Raw genomic sequence first — 11,461 nt, 5'->3', positions numbered from 1 at the left:
CATCCATAGATTGAACAACTGTATATACTGAGCATCTATAATGTGGAAGACATTCTACTAAGCTCTGAAGATAAAACAGACAAGACCCCTGGTTCCTCTTTAGCATACAGTCTAGTAGGAGAGAATTACAAATAAGATAATTATAAATTCAGATGGCTACTCTAAGAAAAAGAGAGCTCAATGATAATGTAACAGGGCTTGGTCTAGACTGGGCCCGGGGAAGACTCCCCAGCGAACAGACGGTCACGCTGGGAATGAAGGATGAGCAGGAAGCAGCGAAGCCCAGGAGGAAGCAGCCCACCTAGAGCGCGAGCCCGAGGCCTCCCGCAGGCGGCTTCCAGCCCAGACGGAGGCACAGGCACGGACGGGCCTGCCTCCCTGAAACAAGCAAAACCAAAACAGACAAAATACATGAAAAAACAATCTTCAAGACAAAGGACTTCAGACAATGAAGGACAGTGATCCCTAAACACACATGAAGTGAGTCTAATGGACGCCCCAGTGCACGGCCTTGGGAGAATATGCAGGCTGTGACACAGGGACAGGGAAAAGAGGTAGGAGGGCCCACCAGACGCCCTCAGTCGAGGTGATGAAGCAGAGAGTCAGACAAAACCAACGCAGATAAGAGATCCGACAAGAGAGGGCTGGCGAGGAGGGAGCGGACCACAGAAAGGCCCCTGGAAATCTGCAGTGGGGCCCCATTGACAATTCAAATGAGTAAAGAACAGTGCATAAAGGGTGAGAAAACACTTGAGATGCGGGATGGGGTGGGTAGATATATTTTAAAACAGGAAACAGTGCATACTGCTCACGCAGTTTGAGGAATAGAATCCATTCCTAGAATCAGGGATGGCCCTGAATAGAGCACAACTGAATCAACTGATGGTATAAGAACGTAACGTATTTCATACTGCTTACCATGCTGTTCGTTCTCCTGCAATGTCCCTGCAGCTCTACGTGAAAATCTAACATTTCGAAGGAAGCAAGAACATGTTTTAAAAGTTCAAGAGATGAAAACAGAAAAAATAACAAAAACCAACACACTATTCCTTTTAATCAAATATTTTTGTCAGAATCACTGTAAAAATTAACATATACACTTATAAAAAAAAAAAACCATAGAAACAGGATGACAAATACTTCTGAAATAAGAGAAAACATAGGTTAAGAACCCAAACACAATCTACACAAATACAAATCACATATTTTTGAGCTATAAAGACGGGTTTAATGAATCGAGGGGGAAACAATTAACAAATTGATACAACGCAGTATATACCAATTAACCCCGCCATATCTCATCAAGGGTAGATTTATATAATACAATAAAAATCACACAAAAGCTACAAAACAATAATATAAACATTAAAATCCCTTCATCAAATGTGATCTTCTCCTGCACAGCTGGTTCCTCAGTAGCATCTGCAAAGTATTCAGTATAATATTCCACTGCACTTTCTGACTGCGTTGAAACTTCCTGCGAAAACACAAGAAAATGACACAAAACCTACACTGAGGAGCCATCCTACTCATGCACTTGGCCACTCAGTCTATCAGTCAGCGAGGCACGAGCTATCTACGGTGTCTATCTAAAGTCACAGGCATTATCCTGGCAAAAGCTGGGAATACACACGAAGGACAGATCCTGCCCTGTACTGTTACCAGAGGCAGGGACCCGCGAACACCCATCAGCACAGAAAAGGACCATCCGGCAGCTCTACAGCCGAAGTGAACGGACAGGCAGGGCACAGAGGAGAGAAGGGTCTGGGGCAGGCCCTGGCTCGGGGAAGGCTGGGAAGACCGGGCCGTGTCTTCAAAGGCAGGCCGAGCGCAGAGGGGGCAGGGGGAGGCGTTCCAGGAAGGGCAGCCTGAGCCGAAGGACGAGGTGGGAAACAGCATGAGAAGTCACACGGAAACCCGGGACACACTCAGTGGGAACGGAATGGGAAGGCCCCACTGGCAAGATTCGGTAGGAGACAACAGTCGACTCATCCAAAACGAGGAGTGCCGAAAACACAAGACAAAACGGGAGACATCTTACACCTCACCGAACTCGCACAGGGAACCGTCTACGTTCAGTAAGTTGGCCTAACCTACCGGGGAAAACTACTGGAGGCAAAGAATTTAGATACAGACACCGCGTTCCGTAGGCGAGGGCAGGAAACTGACGCAAGTGTACTGTGCGCTCGCGTGACCGAAAGCACAGAACGACTTCAGCAGTTGTGCATTAGAAAACATCAGGCCAGAAGGGTGACGGGAAAATGCAGACGTCAGGACGAAGAGGCGGCGCACCCATCCGCTTACGTATTCACGACCGACGACGGTTAGGTAGCAGAAGAAGAAGAAAAACAGCAAAAGGACACACGTACCTCCTCGTCAGGGGACTCCACGTCTTCCTCTTGTCCCGAGCTTAAGGGCCATGTGTCACCTAGAGGGTGCAGGCACACAGACGTTAGCGACAGCACTGACCACTTGGAACTGTACCCGCACACGTGAAGTCTAACCCCCTTCAACAATCTTTCCGTGCACTAACGGGGCCCAGAAGAACTTCAGAGGACTGAAGAATTTTTCGAGGGAAAAACCTGGTCGTGTTTGGGGTACGTGTGAAGACAGTGGGCAAAAGGAAAGCAAGCAGTACTGCACGTGGTATCTGGACCTAGGGTCTTGAGGTATTTTAGGTTCGCACGTAGCTTCTTTCTTTCGACGGAGGTCCTGGCGATGGAGCCCAGGAACTCCTGCGTCCGAAGCATGCCATCCATCCACCCACCAGCTACACCCTACCCTGGACCCACAGTAGCTTTTAAGGACAGACGTAAGAAAAACCAACCTCCAGGGATGTTCACCGACTTACCGGACACGTCAGGCTGGTCTGCTGCGAGCGCAGACGTCAATGTCTCGTCCTCGGTGGGCTCCTCCGGAGCACCTTCGTCAGCTACGTTCGCCTCAGGACGGGTGTCTTCCCGTTCGGTTTCTGGCTCGGGCGCCCCTTCCTGCAACAACAAAACGGGAGAATCCAAAAACCCACCTCGAGGAGCCATCCTACTCATGCACTTGGCCACTCAGTCTATCAGTCAGCGAGGCACGAGCTATCTACGGTGTCTATCTAAAGTCACAGGCATTATCCTGGCAAAAGCTGGGAATACACACGAAGGACAGATCCTGCCCTGTACTGTTACCAGAGGCAGGGACCCGCGAACACCCATCAGCACAGAGAAGGACCATCCGGCAGCTCTACAGCCGAAGTGAACGGACAGGCAGGGCACAGAGGAGAGAAGGGTCTGGGGCAGGCCCTGGCTCGGGGAAGGCTGGGAAGACCGGGCCGTGTCTTCAAAGGCAGGCCGAGCGCAGAGGGGGCAGGGGGAGGCGTTCCAGGAAGGGCAGCCTGAGCCGAAGGACGAGGTGGGAAACAGCATGAGAAGTCACACGGAAACCCGGGACACACTCAGTGGGAACGGAATGGGAAGGCCCCACTGGCAAGATTCGGTAGGAGACAACAGTCGACTCATCCAAAACGAGGAGTGCCGAAAACACAAGACAAAACGGGAGACATCTTACACCTCACCGAACTCGCACAGGGAACCGTCTACGTTCAGTAAGTTGGCCTAACCTACCGGGGAAAACTACTGGAGGCAAAGAATTTAGATACAGACACCGCGTTCCGTAGGCGAGGGCGGGAAACTGACGCAAGTGTACTGTGCGCTCGCGTGACCGAAAGCACAGAACGACTTCAGCAGTTGTGCATTAGAAAACATCAGGCCAGAAGGGTGACGGGAAAATGCAGACGTCAGGACGAAGAGGCGGCGCACCCATCCGCTTACGTATTCACGACCGACGACGGTTAGGTAGCAGAAGAAGAAGAAAAACAGCAAAAGGACACACGTACCTCCTCGTCAGGGGACTCCACGTCTTCCTCTTGTCCCGAGCTTAAGGGCCATGTGTCACCTAGAGGGTGCAGGCACACAGACGTTAGCGACAGCACTGACCACTTGGAACTGTACCCGCACACGTGAAGTCTAACCCCCTTCAACAATCTTTCCGTGCACTAACGGGGCCCAGAAGAACTTCAGAGGACTGAAGAATTTTTCGAGGGAAAAACCTGGTCGTGTTTGGGGTACGTGTGAAGACAGTGGGCAAAAGGAAAGCAAGCAGTACTGCACGTGGTATCTGGACCTAGGGTCTTGAGGTATTTTAGGTTCGCACGTAGCTTCTTTCTTTCGACGGAGGTCCTGGCGATGGAGCCCAGGAACTCCTGCGTCCGAAGCATGCCATCCATCCACCCACCAGCTACACCCTACCCTGGACCCACAGTAGCTTTTAAGGACAGACGTAAGAAAAACCAACCTCCAGGGATGTTCACCGACTTACCGGACACGTCAGGCTGGTCTGCTGCGAGCGCAGACGTCAATGTCTCGTCCTCGGTGGGCTCCTCCGGAGCACCTTCGTCAGCTACGTTCGCCTCAGGACGGGTGTCTTCCCGTTCGGTTTCTGGCTCGGGCGCCCCTTCCTGCAACAACAAAACGGGAGAATCCAAAAACCCACCTCGAGGAGCCATCCTACTCATGCACTTGGCCACTCAGTCTATCAGTCAGCGAGGCACGAGCTATCTACGGTGTCTATCTAAAGTCACAGGCATTATCCTGGCAAAAGCTGGGAATACACACGAAGGACAGATCCTGCCCTGTACTGTTACCAGAGGCAGGGACCCGCGAACACCCATCAGCACAGAGAAGGACCATCCGGCAGCTCTACAGCCGAAGTGAACGGACAGGCAGGGCACAGAGGAGAGAAGGGTCTGGGGCAGGCCCTGGCTCGGGGAAGGCTGGGAAGACCGGGCCGTGTCTTCAAAGGCAGGCCGAGCGCAGAGGGGGCAGGGGGAGGCGTTCCAGGAAGGGCAGCCTGAGCCGAAGGACGAGGTGGGAAACAGCATGAGAAGTCACACGGAAACCCGGGACACACTCAGTGGGAACGGAATGGGAAGGCCCCACTGGCAAGATTCGGTAGGAGACAACAGTCGACTCATCCAAAACGAGGAGTGCCGAAAACACAAGACAAAACGGGAGACATCTTACACCTCACCGAACTCGCACAGGGAACCGTCTACGTTCAGTAAGTTGGCCTAACCTACCGGGGAAAACTACTGGAGGCAAAGAATTTAGATACAGACACCGCGTTCCGTAGGCGAGGGCGGGAAACTGACGCAAGTGTACTGTGCGCTCGCGTGACCGAAAGCACAGAACGACTTCAGCAGTTGTGCATTAGAAAACATCAGGCCAGAAGGGTGACGGGAAAATGCAGACGTCAGGACGAAGAGGCGGCGCACCCATCCGCTTACGTATTCACGACCGACGACGGTTAGGTAGCAGAAGAAGAAGAAAAACAGCAAAAGGACACACGTACCTCCTCGTCAGGGGACTCCACGTCTTCCTCTTGTCCCGAGCTTAAGGGCCATGTGTCACCTAGAGGGTGCAGGCACACAGACGTTAGCGACAGCACTGACCACTTGGAACTGTACCCGCACACGTGAAGTCTAACCCCCTTCAACAATCTTTCCGTGCACTAACGGGGCCCAGAAGAACTTCAGAGGACTGAAGAATTTTTCGAGGGAAAAACCTGGTCGTGTTTGGGGTACGTGTGAAGACAGTGGGCAAAAGGAAAGCAAGCAGTACTGCACGTGGTATCTGGACCTAGGGTCTTGAGGTATTTTAGGTTCGCACGTAGCTTCTTTCTTTCGACGGAGGTCCTGGCGATGGAGCCCAGGAACTCCTGCGTCCGAAGCATGCCATCCATCCACCCACCAGCTACACCCTACCCTGGACCCACAGTAGCTTTTAAGGACAGACGTAAGAAAAACCAACCTCCAGGGATGTTCACCGACTTACCGGACACGTCAGGCTGGTCTGCTGCGAGCGCAGACGTCAATGTCTCGTCCTCGGTGGGCTCCTCCGGAGCACCTTCGTCAGCTACGTTCGCCTCAGGACGGGTGTCTTCCCGTTCGGTTTCTGGCTCGGGCGCCCCTTCCTGCAACAACAAAACGGGAGAATCCAAAAACCCACCTCGAGGAGCCATCCTACTCATGCACTTGGCCACTCAGTCTATCAGTCAGCGAGGCACGAGCTATCTACGGTGTCTATCTAAAGTCACAGGCATTATCCTGGCAAAAGCTGGGAATACACACGAAGGACAGATCCTGCCCTGTACTGTTACCAGAGGCAGGGACCCGCGAACACCCATCAGCACAGAGAAGGACCATCCGGCAGCTCTACAGCCGAAGTGAACGGACAGGCAGGGCACAGAGGAGAGAAGGGTCTGGGGCAGGCCCTGGCTCGGGGAAGGCTGGGAAGACCGGGCCGTGTCTTCAAAGGCAGGCCGAGCGCAGAGGGGGCAGGGGGAGGCGTTCCAGGAAGGGCAGCCTGAGCCGAAGGACGAGGTGGGAAACAGCATGAGAAGTCACACGGAAACCCGGGACACACTCAGTGGGAACGGAATGGGAAGGCCCCACTGGCAAGATTCGGTAGGAGACAACAGTCGACTCATCCAAAACGAGGAGTGCCGAAAACACAAGACAAAACGGGAGACATCTTACACCTCACCGAACTCGCACAGGGAACCGTCTACGTTCAGTAAGTTGGCCTAACCTACCGGGGAAAACTACTGGAGGCAAAGAATTTAGATACAGACACCGCGTTCCGTAGGCGAGGGCGGGAAACTGACGCAAGTGTACTGTGCGCTCGCGTGACCGAAAGCACAGAACGACTTCAGCAGTTGTGCATTAGAAAACATCAGGCCAGAAGGGTGACGGGAAAATGCAGACGTCAGGACGAAGAGGCGGCGCACCCATCCGCTTACGTATTCACGACCGACGACGGTTAGGTAGCAGAAGAAGAAGAAAAACAGCAAAAGGACACACGTACCTCCTCGTCAGGGGACTCCACGTCTTCCTCTTGTCCCGAGCTTAAGGGCCATGTGTCACCTAGAGGGTGCAGGCACACAGACGTTAGCGACAGCACTGACCACTTGGAACTGTACCCGCACACGTGAAGTCTAACCCCCTTCAACAATCTTTCCGTGCACTAACGGGGCCCAGAAGAACTTCAGAGGACTGAAGAATTTTTCGAGGGAAAAACCTGGTCGTGTTTGGGGTACGTGTGAAGACAGTGGGCAAAAGGAAAGCAAGCAGTACTGCACGTGGTATCTGGACCTAGGGTCTTGAGGTATTTTAGGTTCGCACGTAGCTTCTTTCTTTCGACGGAGGTCCTGGCGATGGAGCCCAGGAACTCCTGCGTCCGAAGCATGCCATCCATCCACCCACCAGCTACACCCTACCCTGGACCCACAGTAGCTTTTAAGGACAGACGTAAGAAAAACCAACCTCCAGGGATGTTCACCGACTTACCGGACACGTCAGGCTGGTCTGCTGCGAGCGCAGACGTCAATGTCTCGTCCTCGGTGGGCTCCTCCGGAGCACCTTCGTCAGCTACGTTCGCCTCAGGACGGGTGTCTTCCCGTTCGGTTTCTGGCTCGGGCGCCCCTTCCTGCAACAACAAAACGGGAGAATCCAAAAACCCACCTCGAGGAGCCATCCTACTCATGCACTTGGCCACTCAGTCTATCAGTCAGCGAGGCACGAGCTATCTACGGTGTCTATCTAAAGTCACAGGCATTATCCTGGCAAAAGCTGGGAATACACACGAAGGACAGATCCTGCCCTGTACTGTTACCAGAGGCAGGGACCCGCGAACACCCATCAGCACAGAGAAGGACCATCCGGCAGCTCTACAGCCGAAGTGAACGGACAGGCAGGGCACAGAGGAGAGAAGGGTCTGGGGCAGGCCCTGGCTCGGGGAAGGCTGGGAAGACCGGGCCGTGTCTTCAAAGGCAGGCCGAGCGCAGAGGGGGCAGGGGGAGGCGTTCCAGGAAGGGCAGCCTGAGCCGAAGGACGAGGTGGGAAACAGCATGAGAAGTCACACGGAAACCCGGGACACACTCAGTGGGAACGGAATGGGAAGGCCCCACTGGCAAGATTCGGTAGGAGACAACAGTCGACTCATCCAAAACGAGGAGTGCCGAAAACACAAGACAAAACGGGAGACATCTTACACCTCACCGAACTCGCACAGGGAACCGTCTATGTTCAGTAAGTTGGCCTAACCTACCGGGGAAAACTACTGGAGGCAAAGAATTTAGATACAGACACCGCGTTCCGTAGGCGAGGGCGGGAAACTGACGCAAGTGTACTGTGCGCTCGCGTGACCGAAAGCACAGAACGACTTCAGCAGTTGTGCATTAGAAAACATCAGGCCAGAAGGGTGACGGGAAAATGCAGACGTCAGGACGAAGAGGCGGCGCACCCATCCGCTTACGTATTCACGACCGACGACGGTTAGGTAGCAGAAGAAGAAGAAAAACAGCAAAAGGACACACGTACCTCCTCGTCAGGGGACTCCACGTCTTCCTCTTGTCCCGAGCTTAAGGGCCATGTGTCACCTAGAGGGTGCAGGCACACAGACGTTAGCGACAGCACTGACCACTTGGAACTGTACCCGCACACGTGAAGTCTAACCCCCTTCAACAATCTTTCCGTGCACTAACGGGGCCCAGAAGAACTTCAGAGGACTGAAGAATTTTTCGAGGGAAAAACCTGGTCGTGTTTGGGGTACGTGTGAAGACAGTGGGCAAAAGGAAAGCAAGCAGTACTGCACGTGGTATCTGGACCTAGGGTCTTGAGGTATTTTAGGTTCGCACGTAGCTTCTTTCTTTCGACGGAGGTCCTGGCGATGGAGCCCAGGAACTCCTGCGTCCGAAGCATGCCATCCATCCACCCACCAGCTACACCCTACCCTGGACCCACAGTAGCTTTTAAGGACAGACGTAAGAAAAACCAACCTCCAGGGATGTTCACCGACTTACCGGACACGTCAGGCTGGTCTGCTGCGAGCGCAGACGTCAATGTCTCGTCCTCGGTGGGCTCCTCCGGAGCACCTTCGTCAGCTACGTTCGCCTCAGGACGGGTGTCTTCCCGTTCGGTTTCTGGCTCGGGCGCCCCTTCCTGCAACAACAAAACGGGAGAATCCAAAAACCCACCTCGAGGAGCCATCCTACTCATGCACTTGGCCACTCAGTCTATCAGTCAGCGAGGCACGAGCTATCTACGGTGTCTATCTAAAGTCACAGGCATTATCCTGGCAAAAGCTGGGAATACACACGAAGGACAGATCCTGCCCTGTACTGTTACCAGAGGCAGGGACCCGCGAACACCCATCAGCACAGAGAAGGACCATCCGGCAGCTCTACAGCCGAAGTGAACGGACAGGCAGGGCACAGAGGAGAGAAGGGTCTGGGGCAGGCCCTGGCTCGGGGAAGGCTGGGAAGACCGGGCCGTGTCTTCAAAGGCAGGCCGAGCGCAGAGGGGGCAGGGGGAGGCGTTCCAGGAAGGGCAGCCTGAGCCGAAGGACGAGGTGGGAAACAGCATGAGAAGTCACACGGAAACCCGGGACACACTCAGTGGGAACGGAATGGGAAGGCCCCACTGGCAAGATTCGGTAGGAGACAACAGTCGACTCATCCAAAACGAGGAGTGCCGAAAACACAAGACAAAACGGGAGACATCTTACACCTCACCGAACTCGCACAGGGAACCGTCTATGTTCAGTAAGTTGGCCTAACCTACCGGGGAAAACTACTGGAGGCAAAGAATTTAGATACAGACACCGCGTTCCGTAGGCGAGGGCGGGAAACTGACGCAAGTGTACTGTGCGCTCGCGTGACCGAAAGCACAGAACGACTTCAGCAGTTGTGCATTAGAAAACATCAGGCCAGAAGGGTGACGGGAAAATGCAGACGTCAGGACGAAGAGGCGGCGCACCCATCCGCTTACGTATTCACGACCGACGACGGTTAGGTAGCAGAAGAAGAAGAAAAACAGCAAAAGGACACACGTACCTCCTCGTCAGGGGACTCCACGTCTTCCTCTTGTCCCGAGCTTAAGGGCCATGTGTCACCTAGAGGGTGCAGGCACACAGACGTTAGCGACAGCACTGACCACTTGGAACTGTACCCGCACACGTGAAGTCTAACCCCCTTCAACAATCTTTCCGTGCACTAACGGGGCCCAGAAGAACTTCAGAGGACTGAAGAATTTTTCGAGGGAAAAACCTGGTCGTGTTTGGGGTACGTGTGAAGACAGTGGGCAAAAGGAAAGCAAGCAGTACTGCACGTGGTATCTGGACCTAGGGTCTTGAGGTATTTTAGGTTCGCACGTAGCTTCTTTCTTTCGACGGAGGTCCTGGCGATGGAGCCCAGGAACTCCTGCGTCCGAAGCATGCCATCCATCCACCCACCAGCTACACCCTACCCTGGACCCACAGTAGCTTTTAAGGACAGACGTAAGAAAAACCAACCTCCAGGGATGTTCACCGACTTACCGGACACGTCAGGCTGGTCTGCTGCGAGCGCAGACGTCAATGTCTCGTCCTCGGTGGGCTCCTCCGGAGCACCTTCGTCAGCTACGTTCGCCTCAGGACGGGTGTCTTCCCGTTCGGTTTCTGGCTCGGGCGCCCCTTCCTGCAACAACAAAACGGGAGAATCCAAAAACCCACCTCGAGGAGCCATCCTACTCATGCACTTGGCCACTCAGTCTATCAGTCAGCGAGGCACGAGCTATCTACGGTGTCTATCTAAAGTCACAGGCATTATCCTGGCAAAAGCTGGGAATACACACGAAGGACAGATCCTGCCCTGTACTGTTACCAGAGGCAGGGACCCGCGAACACCCATCAGCACAGAAAAGGACCATCCGGCAGCTCTACAGCCGAAGTGAACGGACAGGCAGGGCACAGAGGAGAGAAGGGTCTGGGGCAGGCCCTGGCTCGGGGAAGGCTGGGAAGACCGGGCCGTGTCTTCAAAGGCAGGCCGAGCGCAGAGGGGGCAGGGGGAGGCGTTCCAGGAAGGGCAGCCTGAGCCGAAGGACGAGGTGGGAAACAGCATGAGAAGTCACACGGAAACCCGGGACACACTCAGTGGGAACGGAATGGGAAGGCCCCACTGGCAAGATTCGGTAGGAGACAACAGTCGACTCATCCAAAACGAGGAGTGCCGAAAACACAAGACAAAACGGGAGACATCTTACACCTCACCGAACTCGCACAGGGAACCGTCTATGTTCAGTAAGTTGGCCTAACCTACCGGGGAAAACTACTGGAGGCAAAGAATTTAGATACAGACACCGCGTTCCGTAGGCGAGGGCGGGAAACTGACGCAAGTGTACTGTGCGCTCGCGTGACCGAAAGCAAAGTGTGACTTAGCCTTGGATTAGAAAACAGCAGTCAAGAACTGTGTCGGTAAAACGCAAACATTGGGACACAGGTGCGACGCATCCATCCGCTTATGTACTAGCGACCCTCTATTGCTAGGTGCTAGAAGAAGACGAAAAACAAGAAAACGAGATGGTACCTCCTTGCCAGGG

The 11,461-nt window shown here is 54.0% G+C and overlaps 1 protein-coding gene across 1 annotated transcript; it reads right to left on the bottom strand.

The window, feature by feature from the left end:
• Positions 1 to 1,034: 1,034 nt before the first annotated feature.
• LOC141578397 (uncharacterized) lies at positions 1,035 to 11,428 on the bottom strand. The gene is made up of 13 exons (XM_074368775.1): positions 10,422 to 11,428; positions 9,940 to 9,998; positions 8,908 to 9,046; positions 8,426 to 8,484; positions 7,394 to 7,532; positions 6,912 to 6,970; positions 5,880 to 6,018; positions 5,398 to 5,456; positions 4,366 to 4,504; positions 3,884 to 3,942; positions 2,852 to 2,990; positions 2,370 to 2,428; positions 1,035 to 1,477 (listed from the first exon to the last, which is right to left on the bottom strand). The coding sequence occupies exons 1-13, from the start codon at positions 10,615 to 10,617 to the stop codon at positions 1,283 to 1,285; spliced, it is 1,440 nt and encodes a 479-aa protein (XP_074224876.1). The 5' UTR covers positions 10,618 to 11,428; the 3' UTR covers positions 1,035 to 1,282.
• Between the last annotated feature and the right edge of the window lie 33 nt (positions 11,429 to 11,461).

This window comes from Camelus bactrianus, chromosome 8, assembly GCF_048773025.1.
Source record: "Camelus bactrianus isolate YW-2024 breed Bactrian camel chromosome 8, ASM4877302v1, whole genome shotgun sequence".
Taxonomy (NCBI): domain Eukaryota; kingdom Metazoa; phylum Chordata; class Mammalia; order Artiodactyla; family Camelidae; genus Camelus; species Camelus bactrianus.
This window is presented reverse-complemented; position numbering and strand designations above follow the sequence as displayed.